The 17,690-nt window shown below is 39.1% G+C and overlaps 1 protein-coding gene across 3 annotated transcripts in view; it reads left to right on the top strand.

The window, feature by feature from the left end:
* Positions 1-17,690, top strand: part of frmd4a (FERM domain containing 4A) — a 113,650-nt gene that overhangs the window by 20,372 nt on the left and 75,588 nt on the right. Inside the window, exon 1 of one of the 3 annotated variants that reach the window (XM_028032614.1) lies at positions 14,580-15,123. The exons of the other annotated variants lie outside the window; for them this stretch is intronic. Within the exon in view, the coding sequence (XP_027888415.1) occupies positions 15,058-15,123 (66 nt within the window). The 5' untranslated portion in view covers positions 14,580-15,057. Of the gene's footprint in view, positions 1-14,579; positions 15,124-17,690 lie in introns of those variants that run through there. 3 annotated transcript variants of the gene reach the window in all.

Below are 17,690 nucleotides of genomic sequence, written 5' to 3' on the forward strand. Positions count from 1 at the left end.
ACATTATATTTGTCTATTTGCATATAAGACAGAGTAGACAGAGTAATGTTTTGTCTTTGTGGAATAGTGAGGTACAGCTTATCAAAGAGCAAAACTGCTGTACATTAAATTTGTTCTGCATTTAACAAAAAAAAGTGCAACAGTATGTTTTTTTGAACCAAAGGACAAACAAAAAGGCATCTTTACACCACACTTGACTTTTACCTCGAAGTGACAATAGAAAAATAAGCTCTTGCTGAGTTTTTGTTTAGTTTTTGCGGATCAATCATGAGACTTTTTTGCTTTTAGTAAATGTATTAATATTATTTCTGGGACTTTCTTTTGTTTGCTTTTCTTTTCCTATTCCCTATTTGATTATTAATATTTTTGATGTTGCTTTTATTGTCACATTTATTCATTTAGCAATAATAACAATAAAGAATGATAAGAACCTTCTTTTAAAAATTACAGCACATACATTAATAACTTCTCTCTTCCTAACTTTAACACTTTTCACTTCTGCTGTAAACATGAAGGACTTGTTTACATTTTGAAACTGTAGATCTAAACAAACAGAACATCTAAAGACTCTTAAAAAAGAAAAGATCCCCAGTGGGAACCCCTCTTGTGTCTTATTTATGCATATAGGTCAGTAGGGCAAGGATCTGAAGCTCCTGAAAAGTCTTCTCTGGAGATCATGTAGGCTGTAAGTGTGTGTGCTGTGTATCAATTCTCTAATCGGCTCGTGTGTGCGCTAATCAATAGGGAGTTGTTATCTAGAGATTAACCCTGTCAGTGTTCTATCAGTCCAATCAGAGAGATTCAGCTGCTCCTCTTTTTGTTGCTCTGTGTCTCTGTCAGTATCTCCGGTTTCGTCTTCTGGTGCCTGTCACAAACCTACACCTTTCCATTACAAAAGAGGCTTTTTAAACTATAGACTCTTTATCTACATGCGTCTCTCATCTGTATATGCAAGTCATAATCACCATAACTCCTCCTCTCGTCTTTCATTTTAATGAAATACAAATTTTATTCATTCCTTCTCTTCTCCCACCTGCATCAAACCCTCCATGTGCTTCACTTCAAAAGTAGGCAGCTTGTCCTGAGAGTTAAGGTCAAGGTAGAGAGGAGAGAAACTGAGCTACAAAGAGAGTGACCAGACCCACGGCCTTGAATCCCAACCGCCTCACTGCTCAGATGAGAATAATTATAGGAAAAAGGTAGAGTTAGTGGACTAGGGGGTCTGTCGCAGAAGGTGGAATTGTCTTTGGCAATGCACTCAGACACTAAGACACACACATTCACTATGTGCTGATGCACAGCAGGTTATCTGGCAACATTTAAAGGCCAAAGAAATCAGCAGAAGGATGTCTGGTGACTGGAGCCACATGGGCGACGTGCAAACAAACAAACACACGCATACACACGCACAGCCCTGCCCGCGCCCCCCCACACACACACGTAGTCACAGACAGGGACACACACACTAATGCGCACACATATGCTTATTGAATATAGAGCTTCATGTCCCAGCTGTCATCTCAGACACTATCTTGTTAATTTTGGATAAGACGCCAAAGGGACTCAAGTTCCTGTCTGAAAAGTTGTAGCTGTATTTCTGTTTCAGGTTATTTGCTGAGCTTCTTCTGGCTGCTGTTTGTTGACCAGTGTTTTCTAGCAAAGCTCTGTGGCATTTTCAAAACAGGAAGGTTTATATTGAAAGTGATTACAACCAGGTGGAATCTATTTGCTGATTCAATAAACTCTGAGGGCAGCTTGTTACAGTGAATTTTACTAAGTATCCAAATAAACAGGACTGAATAAACTCAACACTGCACTTTTGAGAATCTTGTAGAGCGCATAGGGTGAAAAACAATATTTTTCTGATTACCATTTCACTCTTCAATTCTCAGTCAAATACCTTGAATTCATTGAAGTTTTAAATAACGGTAGCTGATTTTCTTAATATCTATTTTGAATATCATACCCCATTTTCTACCAATAATAATAAAAGAAGTAAAAGAAAAAAACAATGGTCTTCCACATTTCGTTCACATTGTTTGAAAATGTGTTCTGTTGTCCACACTCCCTCTCTAATCACGTCTGCGTGAAGGGGTGTGGGTGTGTGTGTGCACCTTGCTGGATCAAGCATGTCGAATGTTCTTTTGTCCCGTTGAAGCAGCATAAAATGTACGACCAACCAGGATAAAATTCAGCCCATGAAGGACAGCAGCAATGGAAATTGTAAGAGTGCAAATTTTCCACTTCGCTTGCTGCAGTCTGTCTTCAGGCAATTTTAAATAATTTCCGATTAGGAAGCAAACAAATGAATAGTAATGATAACTTCAGCCCATGCAAGCATTAAAGCATTTATTTTAGTGTATCACTGTTATGGCCAGTGTTAAAAGGGCCTTCACCAATCCCATTATGTACATTGGCTCTATATGTGTAATTGCATCAAATAGATTGTCCCAAGGGAGAGTTTTATAGGCAGCCATGAGAGAACAGCAATTGCAAAGTTGTTTTTTTGTGCTGGAATGTTATAATTCCACATTCACACACAGAAATTTACAGGAAAAGTGACATAAATATAAATGTTGATCAAATAGAAGACCAGGGTACCCAGATGCAGAAAATACTCTTTTATACTCTTATCATAGTCTTTGAATATTTGCACATTTTGTTATATTAGAGCCTCAAACGTTAATGTACAGTATCTTACAATAATCACTCAAAAATGTGACATATATATATTTATATTTGGGTCCTCAGAGTTGATTTTTTGTAGTTTGTCTGCTGCAAATGCAGCTGCATGCCTTTTGGATTAGTTTATTGACCAGCTTTTCATATCTTGAGACCCATTCAGAAACTGAAAAACGTCAGTCAGTTTGGATGCAGAGCATCTGTAAAGAGCAAATCCAGGCAATTGTCAGAACCTTTGTCTCAAGTCGACTTAGGTGCACTTTGCCTGGTCCTTCTAGATATGAATACATTTTGATCTGATCCCTTCCAGTGTAGCCCTGGACGTATCTTTAGAGTTGCTACTCCGCTAGAAGGTGATCATTCGTTCTTTGCTTTTATCTCTGTCCTCCTTCTCATCAATCCAGATCAGCTTCCAAGTCACTACTGAAGAAAATCATCCCCACAGCATGATGCTACCAATACCAACACAGAATGATCCAGTCAGATTGATGAATGTAGAATTTTGCAATTTGGCCAAAAATGTACATTTTCATCTGTAACATATTTGTTTTGCCCCCTGTGCATTGCTTATTGCACACGGGAAAATACAAACCCGTGTGCAGGTTAGGGGATAAACTCCTTTTATCCACTGATTTCCCTTTTCTTTATCTTCAACTGAATTTCCTTTTTATTGCATTTCTTTCATTCCAAACACAGATTTATATTTTCTGGCCAGTATGGTCACAATGTGAATGCCACCTTTAAACAACGTGTTTAGCAGCTGTTAGCACACTGCCTACTTGTTAATGTCTTCTCAAAGAAGTGAATTTGAGAAAGAAAAGACAAGATGGATAACAGCTTCCTTTATCCTGGAACAGCATGCTGGGGAAACCATTATCACTTGAAACACAACATGTAGCTACATTCGGTCTCCTGCGGCCACTGCTTTGTTCCACTTCTGACCTGATCACATGAAGCGAGGTATACTATTATGATTACAAATGCAGCCTGCAGCTCAAACTTGCCATCACTCCTCCCACACCATAGAGACTCAGGTTCAGTCCCTGGCTGCAGTGTTTCTAGCTCCCGGCTTTCATGTTCTTTTGAGCGTAATTAGTAAAGTAGGAGACTTAAAGCCGCAAAGGGGTATGCTTTTTGTTTTTTTTTGTACTAATGGCCTCCACTGGTTGGATATAGGCATTAATGTGTGGTTTTACTGCCTCCAGGTGAAGCTTCTACCTGAAAGATGAAGTTACTTACTATGTCATTTTTATTACAGCTATTTTCAGATATACAGAGGGAGCTTGCTGCAGCAAAAACTGCAGTTCAGACGAGAATAAGCTTGGATACCGATTAGTAAATGCATTAATATCAAAATAAGCTTTATGTTTGAAAGTACATTCATCTTTGTTTGTGTACCATTTTTTTACTTAATGTCTTCCCCAGATACTAATACAAGTCGATGCAGTAATTCATGTAAAAGGAGGCATGATCAGTTACTCTGACATTGCTGTTTGCGCTACCTTTTTATGGTAATGTAAATATTGGTTTAATTTTCTGAGAAACTGAATTTGAGGTTTTGACCATCTTATCTGTCATTCTATGTGTAATAAATCTGTAATTTAACAGTTTTATGTTCTGAAATGAATGAAAAATATTGAACTTTTTCACAATATTGTACTTTATTTTAAGAGCTTCGTTTCATTAAAAATGTCTTTAGCTGAAGCACCACGTTCCCATTTTACATCTACAATTTTTATGCTCTGGTGCGCTAATGACTAATTTATGGCTTCCATACATGACTGGTCATGGAGACACTGAACACTGTACAGATGCCTGGCATATTCAAATGATCTGCATCCAGAAAACACACGTTTGTGATGCTGCTTCGTTTGCATGCTCTGTGCCGTCTACAGGCTCAGCCCTCAGACATATGGACCCATATGCTGCCATCACACATCTTATCAATGTTGATTTTTCAGCTGCAGACTGGGTTGAGTGAATTCAAGGGTGGATTGATGGAGGAGAAATAAATCTGATTGCAGCTGGATGTTAGCTCTGAAGAGAAATAATCATTTTTCTCTTTGAAAAATGCAGTAGTAACTCTGAGACTTTCAGAGTAAATGACCATCTACAGTTGGTCGGAGAAAAAACCGAAAATTTCCTGTGGAAGCGCATAGCAAATTTTGCATTTTGCATCCTCTGGATACATTTGGTATGTTTGCAGACTTGCTGCCTGACAGTATTTTACCTCTTTGGCAACACTTCATGTTTTGCTTTTTTTTTTTTTTTTAACATTAGGGAAATGCTGCCACATGTCCTGTTACCACCTCCCTCCCAGGTGTAGACAGCTGCCATTTTGCTGAATTAAACCCAAATATGAAATCAGTTGCCAGACGGATGCTCATCCATCCTCCCAGGGATACTTACATCATCCTAAATGTGTCTCTGACCCTCTGTGCTCTCGTTATGGCTTGTTAAAACAATTAAAGGTGACGTGTGTCAGATTTATAGCTCGTGCTCGTGTGTGTCTTTGGGTTTGCACATGTATGTGTGTGGGTTTTTATTCTGAACAGATGTGAGCATCTGCCACTGCTGCTAAGGCTATTAATACATGTCTAGAGGTGTTTGCATGTATACTGCTGCAGCTGTTGTTGTTTGATGCACTCTGATTATATGTACTTTGTCTTTCCAAGTTGTCTGACATCCCAGTTTTTAAACATGCATTTAACTTTGCGGGACTGTTGCCAGACAATAACAGGACACAGATTGTTGACATCGAAATTTTATTTAACCTTGGAACTAGTTTAGAGATCTTCTCCTGAAGTAGTTTGCAAGTATGAAAGCTCTATCTTATAAACTGATTAAAAAGTTTAAAAAATGTATTTGCAGTTGACAATTCTATAAGTAAAAAGTGCCAAGCAAAATTATTTTTATTTCTGTTTTTGCATGTTAAAACCTCAAACTTCAATGAATATATGTATATTTTAGTGATTGAGCAAAAGAAAGTTGTGTCTAATGGTGAAGTAGAAGAAAAACCACACATGGTTTTCACTTACGCTAATAAAAATCTAATAAATTTGATTTGCTGTTGTGTTTTACCCTCTGATACCCCTACATAAAATCCTTTGAAATCAGTTTCTAGTCACTTAATTAGTAAATAAAGAGCAAATTCTTAATGTACTCCACTTATTTAATTGAAGAATCTCAAAGCTAAAGCTGTTTTTTAAGAAATCATATTTGCCACATGTTGAAAACATATCAAAACTGTAAAAGAAGGTGCTCAGATCATAGAAGACAAAAAATTAAGTTCATGGTTTAGATGCAGTATGCCATGTCTGAGGAATCCTAACACTGCAAATCACTTTGAAAATTTCATGCTCACAATGAAAGATAGACCTTACGCTTTGGAAATATCTTTTATCACCAGGGACAAGTAGCCCTGTTTTAGCTGTAAAAGACGTGAGATTGACCTGCAGATTCACTTTAACCCAAGACTTACAAAACTATGCAGTCAGATCTACAGTTAATGGAATGATTTCGATCAAAGCAATTCAATTTAATTGATGGCCTATACAAAGTCCTGACCTGAATCCAAATAAAAACCTGCTATAATAATTGACAAGAATTATTTACAGACATTCTCCATTCACCAATTGAGCTTAAGCTACTTTGTGTGGAACAATGAACTAAAAACATCCTTGGTACAAAGCACTGCAATGCCCAGTGGATATATTAGACACACCAAATCCTGAAACTGATTCTTGTAACAATCCATCAAATAAAAATAAAAGATTGTGAACCCTAGTTAGAAGCTTGTGTCCTTTTATATTAACAGCTCTTAAATGCATTTATCTCTTTAAATGGCAAAGCTGCCTGCCACTTGAAAGCATTGCCCTTTTCAAGAATACTCTGTCAGCTGTTGTTTCCTCTCAGACCGCCAGAGGACGCTGCAAGATGTCATTATTTGCTTTGCCTAAGGGTCCCGTGAATAATGAGTTTTAGCGCTTGAATGGCCAGCTGATGCAGATCAGGTCCTTCGGAGCCTGTGGCTAAAGTGGTGTTTGTTTTCCTGCAGCTCCTTCTGTAAGGAGAAAGCTGTAAGAGTCACCTCATGGCTGCAATGAGAAGGTCAAAATGGGGGAGAAGGGTTCCTCTTATTGGTTAAGATTTGCTACCGTCAGGTGCAGCCTGCCTGCTCTTTATTATATCCTTTGTGATAAATGACGACAATAAACTAGACCTTTGGCTCTAATGGGCAGTTGTCCGCTGCTGTGTTTGAGTGCTGGCTGTTTGGCCCCAGAAGACCCAGACAACTGCAGATTTTCTCCCATTCGTCATCGGAACTCTCACAGACATACAAGCAGAGGGATCAGGCGACAGAAAGAGGTGCGCGTGGCGATCAGGGACCTGGTGGGTATATAATTAATGACCTCATCCTGCTCCTCCGGCTGTCCAAGAAACACAAAGAACAGCAAGCCAAGGTTTGAAATAAAGGGAAAGAGAGAAAAAGAGGGACTAATACGTTGAAAGGGGGAGCATATGTTAAAAGCTGAGCTTGATTAATAATTACGAGTTGTGTCAGTGACTGAGTGGCCTTCCTATTGCTCCTGCTGTCGACTTGAGGGGCAATTAAGAGGGCTACACCCCCCATGCTCCCACCCCCAGACATCATCCACCGCTCCTTCATTTTTTATGAAACTGCTTTAGCTCATTTTTTTTGTTTCGTTTTTGTTTTGTTGTTGTTCTGTTAGTTTTTTTAAAAAAGGAATAGTTCTGCTCCAGTCATTAGACAAAGGTACATGTACAATAAGAAAAAATATTTCACCCTTGCAGATCGAATCTGTTTGTGCTTTTCGTCTCACATAAATTTTTCAGATCAAATGATTTTTCATATCAAGGTAGTATAACTGAAGTAAATACAAAAATCTGCTTTTAAGTCATGATAAAGTGCAAGTGAAGCTGCAAGTGTACATCATAACAACTGAGCAGGCAGTGAAGATATATTACAGGTTACAGTTAAGGATAACTTAAGGACTTAAGGATTACCCTTGTTATTTATTAAGTGAAAAAAGTCATTAAAACCTTATACTAAACCAATGGAAGCGGGTCAGTGTACCTAATAAACCTAATAACTGCTTGGGCCACCCTAAGCAGCACCAAGCCATTTACATCATAGGTTTATTTCAGACACATTGGATGGTTTTCAAGCATGGCCTTTGTTAAGTTTTAAATCTATTCAGACTGACTTGCTGTTGTGCTTCGGATCACTGTCGTTCTGCATAATCCAAGAACGAGTTGAGTTAATATGTTCTGTGATGTTCAACCAGTTTCTCATGGATACTCTTTTTTCTGTCCAGTCTTTTTTCTATCACTGAATCATGAATACTGAGCATATGGCATGTGGGGCCTGCAGAGCTTTACATGTTTTCTGACCTCCAGGATGAGCCAGAGGCTTCTTGGAGTAATTTCCCACAACTAGGAAGGTTCACCACTGTTGCATATTCTATCCATTTGTGTATAATGGCACCTAGTGTGGTTTGTTGGGTCCCCAGCGCCTTTTGAAATGGCTTTGTAATGATTTCCAAACTGTTAAATGTCTCCCATTTTTAGGTTCAGGGTGCAATGACTTTTTCACATTTAGCTGGGATTCTTATCTGTTTTTCTATTGATTTGATCTCTCAGCATTCTTCATTTTGTCAGACTCGTACTATTAAAGTGATTTCTTGATTCTACATCAATGACAGTATTCAGGACCATGTGTGGCTATTGAGCTAAAATATGTAGTTGATCATCACAATTAATATTTGATTTACGAAAGGGGGCAATTACTTTTTTTAAAATGAGAAAGCTAGCTTTTCTTCCTTAATAATTTAAATGACCTTTTTAATCAATCAGCCAATCAATCAAAACTATAGTCTATAATACTTTTGCAAACCACTGTAAATATTTGGTAAAATGTGTGAAGAGGCAAGATTTTAACTTGGAGATGTTCAAACCCTGTCAGTCACTGCATCTCTTTGTTGTGCTGTAGACAAAAATGCACAGAAAGGACAAAGACAAGAGAAGGGTGGAAGGTAACTGGTCTGTCTAGCGGACAGGGACCGACTCCTCAGGGGGTCCGCCAGCCCTCCATCCCGAACTCAATACAGTTCGACATCCTGCATTATTCAATCTATTTTACCTACAAGATACAGAGACACAAATTAGACCAAAGTGATGGCTTGAAATGCACAGAATAGTGGTGAACTGTCAGTTTCAATTTAGAAAAAAAAAACTTCATGTAAGGGCAAAAATAATGGCCTGAGGTAGTGTCAAGAGGTAGAGATGCACCGCTCAAATTACCTCTCCCTTTCCTTGAACCCCAGAGGCTCTCCTCCCCCTTCCACTTCCCGTCTCAGCAAGTCAACAAAGACAACAAGCTTGAGTGGGCTCAGCCTTGGTTTGTGTGCAGCTGAGGAGCTGCCGCACCTGTCCAAGGTGTGGGGCCCATCTGTACAGTAACAAGCAGATTAGCCTTCTGCCTCAAGCGGGAGGTGGAACTACAGCAGTCTGGCTTGGGTTACCGCACCCCAGGGAGAAAGTGTGCATATGTGTTAAGGGTTAGAATGAGTATTTCATGTTGTCTTGGTCAAAAATGGAGGAAATGCAAGTCTGAGTGAGTGTTGGGGGATGTGTGCAGGTGCAACCTCTTAATTGTGCTTGTCTTTGGAAGATGAGATCATATTGATTCTTTGTCTATAAAAGGGAGAGTTCACAAACAACTGTCACAAAGACAGCTGCATCCTGCTTGTAGGACAGCATGAGACAAAAATCTTAAAAATTTGAACTATTCACCATATGAGGAAACAGTGACCTACCTCTAATATTATTGTATAGGTTTAAATAAAAACCTTAGAGCTGATTGACATGAAAAAAGTGATGTCTTGGTCCACAAATATCTATCTAACAAATTCAGCATTTTAAAGGAGATTCAATCCATAATAATAGAAACACAAAAATGTAAGCAAAGCTCAGGATCATGTATAAGTCATTTCCTACTATCATCTGGTCTGTAGAGTTTTAATATGTAACAGTACCATCAAATATTCATGGTTCACACTGCTACAAATCAGATTTCCTGTCCTGTGTGAAAATTCCAGGATTCATATGCAATGTGAGTATGCTGCTTACACACTATTGCAAGTCCTAAAAGTTGTGAAGACTTGCATGCAGCCATCAGGGTCTTTTTAACATAGTTCTTGACATTCTGGGTTTTTTCCTTTCAGAAATAGATTCTATGCTGTGTCTATTTCTGGGCATGTTGTAGGCTGGGAAGCCTCCTCAGCACAGGATAAAGTGGGCTAGGTTTACTGGGGCAGAAAATGCTGGAGCGTGACTCAATCCAGTGCCTCCACACAACCAGCCTCTGAAATATGCCTCTGTCGCATTCTGTGTGCTCAGTACCTTTCAAACATGCACTCATTCTGCTGAAAGAGGCTTGTGCAGCATAGGGGAGATAAAGCTAAGGTTAGAGCAACATAAGTTGCGTGCATATTTGTATTTTTAAGACCATGTTTATGTATTCAAATGTAAACTTTTCTCATTTACTACCCTGATTTTTAAAGCTACTAACTATATTTTTTTCTGTAAAATCAGTGAAACTCAATATGTCAGTTTTCATATGGTTTGCTATTTTGTTGTAAAAGCAGATCCCTCGTTAAAAAAGTTTCAATGTTTAAATGCCTTTGGTGGCACAATGCAACACAACTAATCAACTTTCTTTTGAATACATCCATTTGTAGGTAATGCGAGACACTTCCTGCTTTCAGTAGAAAACAAGGCCCACTGTGAAAACAGCAAGTGCCCATAAAACAGATTAACGCTGCACAACTAAATCGATGGAAAAATATCTTAAATGCCTTTATTTCACATGGTAATTCGACCAAAATGAATACTGACTGGTCTTCGTCAAGGTTTGCATTTGCTGTGGCATACTATTACAGGCTGACCGGACAAATACTCAATCAGTTATTCCACAATTCACTAGATGTGATCAGAATGTGAAGTAAAATTAATAAAAAAATAAAATACAAATAGAAAAATATCATATCAATTCTAAATAAATATTTAATGAATGAGACAAGAACTGTGTTTTTTATTAGCTGTGCACATTTGCTAATGAAAAGAAGGATTTGTAGGTATTGTTTTTAAACTGTGTTTGAACATGTCTTTTTAAATCCCAAGGAAGGATGACATAAAATGGAGGAGTGCACCTGCGTCCATCTCTTTACATATCTTTGGAAAAAAAACTGCATTCACACATGCACCCAATGACACTCATATTGCACAGCACCATTCAGCGGTAATCAGGAATGACAGATCTGGGATGCAGGGTGACACAGCAAGGTTCAAATTACAAAGAGCACCGCAGAGAATGACTAAGCAGAATCTTTTTCATCCCCACTTGCTTGTTCTACAACCTATAAGGCAAACAAAGATGATATAACAAGGTAAAAACTGGAAAATACAGAATAACAGCTGATAGTAGAGCAGATTTATTTCTTCATCTTAGAAAAATGTTTGTCAAAGATACTGTTTACAATATTCCACCCAATGGCTCTATAAAGCTTTTCTATGTCAAGTTTGCGAGAGTAGCATTGTTAGCACCAGCATTTCCATTTTGAAGACCTACAGTAAACCTTTTCACAGTTGGATGTGAACAGGTGCTTAAGAGGATTTATCAACATGTCTTGAGTAGATACAATCTTCAAGCATCTATGTGTGTGTGCATGTGGTTGGGTGTGTGCAAGCTGAAATCACTTGGAAGACATCCAAGAATTTGATTAACACACATCCCTACTTTCCACACCAGGTGGACATCACAATCAATCAGACTCTTACAGATCTGCGCTCTCCTCTCTTTCTGAAAATTAGATTTAAGGGGGGAAAGTGCCCTCTGAGCTTTTAGTATGAATCACAATCAGAGAAGCTTGTTGGGGCGATAACACGGCTGACATGCACTACATGAGCTGCTGTGGTGGTCACAGTTCTCATGTTCTCAGACCTGTTTGGATTACTGGGACAGTCGGCTTTCAGGAGGAATCTGGTGATGGCAAACAATGGAAATACGTCTCAGACCTCGACTTCTTCAGCATGATTGATCCCAAGGCGCTGAAACCAGTAAGATCATTTAAGCTAATGCAAGTTGTTACAGGGTAGTTGTGACATATTGTATTGTATATTATGTATAAATATCATGAGATGATGATCAAATGTGGATTCTTGATGCTGAACGTTCATCTGTATCAAATATATCTAACAGCAAATAAGCAAATACAGTTGTCACATTATAACTAAAGTTTGTTTGATCTGAGGATTTCAGCTCATGGTTGTGAAGTGGAAGAAAAAATAGATTAATGGTTAAAAAGAGTGTACAGTTGTATCTTTTACTCTGATATAAGAGTTTCAAGAAGAAGGTTGCTGTCATGAAAATTTCCCTTTGCATTTTTTCACAAGCCATATAAGAGATCCAATAATGAAAGAACTACCTCTGGTCAGATGGATGCAAAAATGAGCTTTTTGGGTTATATTGAAAACAGCATATTTTTCTATGTCAAATGCTTATCATCCCCAATAGAAAAAAATTATGCTGGGAGCAACTAACGACTAACATTGCTGAAGAGACACTTCTTTTCGGCAACGTCAGGGAAGCTGTTCAGCGTAGTAGGAAGTTAAATCAATATGAATCCTGTGAGAACATTAGTTAGAGGTTTCAAAAAAGACATATGAGGCTCACCTTCCACACTTCAGAGTTTTATATGTTATCCATGTTTGCTGTACGTTGTGATAGTTAATTACATAAAGAGTTGCAAGGTGACAGTGCCAATAGCTTTAAAAGGATTCTCATGTGCAGTAACATACGGCTACACAAATGCAGTTTAAGTATTTTCTATTCAAGATGCCTCTAAAATAATCAGCATCATTTTTCATTTCCACTTTCTTCCCCTATCACCATATAAACTGTTTGGATTACAGACAGAAATCTGGGTTAACCCTCACCACTCCACGACAGAAGTCACACTGGGACATGCTGTCCTATCTTGGAGCTCTGTTGGGGGTTAAGCTCTTCACTACTGATGAATGCCGGTTTGGATAAGCTACCTGCTGCTCCCAGTGCTCCTGTCTGCTTTCATGATCCACACGCTGTCCCCCGTACATGTCTTAGTGGCCGCGTACTGTCCATCTTCACGACGTAAAACACGGTATTAACAATGCATGAGCAACGTGCACATGAGGATTAGAGGAATATTTCTCAGTTAGTAATGGCTGGTTGTTAAATATTCACAGCAGGCAGCAATAAGAGCAACATAAGGAAGACGGGAAAGCCTCCTGAGGGCAACAATAAACTGATGGATGTATTCTCGTTAACACCAAATGGTGTGTATTACAGTGTTGGCGTGTACATGTGTGTCTTCAAGGGTGCACTGAGTCATGGCAGCGCAGAAGCTTCTGACACACCTCTCTGCGCTGAGTGCCAAGAACTGATCTGAGAACTGATGAGTGGCTGTTGACCTCACAGCTGTAAGGGGCGGGAGGTCAAAGGTCACTGTCAGATAAGGCCTGTGCTGGGAAAAGAATAAAGTTGACAAGAGATGAAAGAGAGATGAAACAGAAGGAGCGGACTGAAGGAGTTTTTAAAAATTGTTAAACTAGGAATACAATGAATAATACATTAGCTGTTAATCACTACCTTTTCTGTACTTGTTTGGTTGCTTTTGTTGCTACAGAAAAAAACAACTTTGGGGATTCCGGTGGGGTAGCAGAGTAAGTATACTGCACACTTTTGGGATTTTTGTCCCTAAAAATATCAAAATAGGGAAAAATTGTTCCCCTTTGCAGAGATTCAATATTTTGCGTTTATTTATTGCATAAAATCACAATGAACAATATTTAAGCTCGGACTTGTACATAACAAAATGTGAACATGTGGCATGACTCATATTTTAAGTCACTGTGCAATGAAAATCTGAGAACCTCGCATTAACAGCATGAATCCATTTTCTGATTTCCCCTCAGCACTCTGAATTCTTGGTATCTTACATGCATGTCAATGCAGTCACTCAGTTCCTCTCTCTTTACTCTCATATCCTGTTTTCTACTTCAGCCCAGCTAGACTTCAGCCAGCCTGTTTCTTCCCCTTTGTATGTCATGTTAGTTGAGGGGAGAGGGGGATGGGGGGGCTACATTCCACCAGCACTTTCCAGAAAAACAAAAACAAGCCCTCTCTATAGACGTCCTGTCAACATCCTTCGTCCCCCTGCTTCCTTCTTCTTCCCCGTCTTCTTCTTTCCTCCCATTTAGCCAAATCCCCTCCATAGTGCATCATCATCCTCTTTGCCTAGCACTCTTCTTTCTCCCAATCGCTCCTCTACTCCACATGCCCTGTCTAGCACCCCTTGCCTGCCCCTCCCTGCTACTGTTACATAAGCTTCCAGTCATCGATTCAGGCCATATCGCTTTTGTTCTTTCTGTATTGGTGTGTTTGTGGGAGCCTCAGCAACCAGGGCCAAGCCTTAATGAGCCTGCCACAAAGGCCCATTGATGAGGGGCCCAGTATTAGAGAGGATGACCCCAGCCAAGAGAACCCAGAACTGTGCATCAGCTGCCTCAGGCTCACCCTCAAAACAAAGAAGTGCACTGTGGACAGAGACCCGAAAAAGGCAAAGGGACATGAGGGAGACAGATAGAAGGAAAGAGGGATGGGCATAACTGTGTAAGCAAGTCAAAAAATGTAAGACTAAAAGATGTTGGGGAAAAAAACCTAATGAGACATGTGACTTCAGGAAGTTGCGTCTCAGAATATTCCTTTCCCCCCATTATCTATGCCTCTTCCATCAGTCTCGTTCCACTGTGCATCCTAACAGGAATAGAGAGATCTGCCCTTTTTCTGACAGGAACTTGTGCGTGTCTTCATCTCAGTCATGGATCATAATTAGAAGTTTAAAAAGTAATCTAGGTTGACCTCTTTCTTCATCATTAGTCGTAAGTTGTTCAGGAAACGGACCAAGCGTTGTGACGGGACCCTCACCCAGCTTTGGAGCGCTGACCGAAACATAGCCAGGTTTTGGAGCCAACATTGCAGGAGACAGACATGTTTCCCTGGATTTGGTTTGGAGCAGCTGCATTTGGGAATCTCTCCTGGAAGAAAGAAAGAAAGCAGAGATAATTAGAAGCTGATATGGCACAATTCTTTGGAGAAATTGAATTTTGTGACTGAAATGGTTTAACATTTAAGACTAATTTCAAGCTCAAATTCTTACTTTTTTAGCAAAAGAGTAATAGGTCAGATAGTTCTTTAACGTCAAAGCTGAAAGGAGAGCTTTTTGCAAAATCAGCTGCTAAAACGGTGCAAAGATGACTCTAGCAGCTCGTCTCGAAGACCTAGAAGTGACCCTGGAACACATGCTGTTGGACGTTTTTGTAAGTTAATCCTCATTTCTTTTTAACGTCCTTTACTGTTTTATTAACTTTGAACAAGTGATATTAGATTAAATTTTCCATCCTTCCTCTAGCTTCTCTCTGTACTTCATGTGTATAATCTCTCCAGCTCCTAATTGTATCTAGAGACCGGAGGCCAACATATGTTCGTGCCTCATCCAGATGCTTGCTCAATAATTGGCATGGAAGAAAAAAAAATTCAGATGGTTAATCATGCAGCTCCTGTGCATAAGAAGGAGATCTGGGATGAAACCAGCAATCCAGCCTGCAATGAATGTCCTAATGAACACATGACTCAGCATAGGATTAGTCCTGCAAGTTAAAAACTTTGTGAGGAAATATGAAATTTATGATAAAAGATCCATGGAATTGAATGTGAGAGTCATGTGAGATTGTTCTGTCCCCAGTGGTTCCTGAAACATTTGGGCACACCAAATGCACCTTCCCACCCCTTCATATCCAGAAACATATGTTTGTGGAGCCTTGCGTGGTTTACCTCTGCTCAGGCACATTTGCAGGCTTGGTAACAGAGGAGCCCCCGCTCGCTTTGATGTACCCGGCTGCTGTAATGAGTTTGGTCGTTAAGCTGCTGTTTCCCTTTAACATTGTTTACAGGGACCAGCATCTGTTGGAAGCAACCGTAATCTACCCTTATTCCTCAGATATACTGAGCCTCTGGTGCGCATTAGCAAGCATTCAATCCTCTGCTGCAGGGGCCTGAAATGTCACAGTTTCATGTATGCATATATAAATACATATATATATGCAGAAATCTGATGCTCCAGTCCATCAACCTATTTTGGAGATTTGGCCATTTTCGCACATTTAACAGATGATTTACGACCAATGCGATAAAGATTAGCGTTTACAGGCCACAACTGGATTTGGATTATTCGTGCTTTGCTTGTGACATGGAAAGAACGGAAATGCTTCTTTTTTCTGCTTTTCCTCTCCACTAATTAGACTGCTTACTTATTTATTTGTTTTAATTGTTGAAAAAGGCTGGAAAGCAGACGCTTATCTGCCCACTTTGCATACTTAAATTAGAAATATTCAAATTTCACGTAACCTTTCCAGTCTGGTGGATGAACATACATGCATATGGCAGACACACACACAGGCGCACACACGGATGAAGAGATGAGCTCATTTTAGTGAACCATCAAATTAAAGCAGGGAAAATTAACAACCATTATGGGAAAGCTTACCAGCAGACCATTTCTTGGTGCAGACATCTAATTTTCATCAAAATGTTAACATTTTGGGGAGTTTTAAGGCACAATTACCCTTCCCCCAATATGTACTGTATATACAGGGGGAGAAAAAATCAGATTAGAGTATCTGTGACTCTAACTGTGTGAAACCGAGGAATATTAAGGGTCATTAGAATAATGACAGCGATTCTCCATCCTCCAGCGGAGAGGAACCCCAAAGCCCTATATCTCTGCTGCTGATGATGCTCATTGGCTCAGAGCAGCAGCACCAGCAGCAGCAGCAGTACATGACTATATCCAAGGGTGCACAGCAATTTTCATTAGCACACCACTGCATATGAATGAATCAGGAGAGCCGAGAGGTGGAGAGGGAAAGAACTTCCTTTGCAGCCCCCCTTGCAACAAGAAAAGTGTGTCACTGCTGTGTTGTCTCAGTAGGAATTTGTAGTAAATCCATTTTTATCTCAAGACAGACATTTTTATGGACTCTATTACATCCCTGTAAAATTTTAAATACTTCACTAGTGGAATACTTAAGAGAGAAAATTAATCAGCTCTGGTATGATTAAGTTATGTTTGATTGCATTGATTGTCATATATCTATCAGTCTCATCATCTATCAAAAAATTAAAATTTTGTAACTTCAGTATCAGTCTCATACTAAAATATACAAATGTAGCATACAGAAATCAAATAATACTAAAAAAAACTGACAGGTTTATTTATTCAACCAGGTGAGGACTTTTTCTCAAAAAGAGAAAGTCTCTTGGTGAGTCAATCAGGGCAACCTGGGAGATATGTTATGTTTGATACTCAAAAAAAAAAAAAAGTGGTTGATTTTTTTTCCCCCTATGCTTACTTAAACACCATAAATATTTATAGCTATACCTAACTATGGATTTTTTTTAGTGTTTTCCACATTTCTAATTTGATGTTTTATTGCTGTACCAAATTTTCACACATTTAAATGTGGAAAAATACAACTTTTAATATCAATAAGGGGAGAAATTACATTAAGAAAAAGGTTTTTGCTTTGAACTGACTCAAAAGTGATTTTACTGGCACAATGAAATAAATGTAACAGAAGCATTTTACATCTGTCCATCGACATAGCCATTGGAAAGAACTGCTTCCTAGAGAGAAGCAGTTATTTCCAGGTGAAAGGTCAGATCTGTGTGTTCTGTACAGCAAACTTTAAAATGAAATGGCATGTTTCAAGAAACATTATTCACCAAATGACATGAAAGCATCCTCTGACTTGAATGAAATAATGGCAGGATCTGTCTTCGCTGATTGGATCATTTGCCGTAAAATGCCAGTAGGTGACGTCATCTC

Source organism: Xiphophorus couchianus, chromosome 2 (assembly GCF_001444195.1).
Source record: "Xiphophorus couchianus chromosome 2, X_couchianus-1.0, whole genome shotgun sequence".
NCBI lineage: Eukaryota > Metazoa > Chordata > Actinopteri > Cyprinodontiformes > Poeciliidae > Xiphophorus > Xiphophorus couchianus.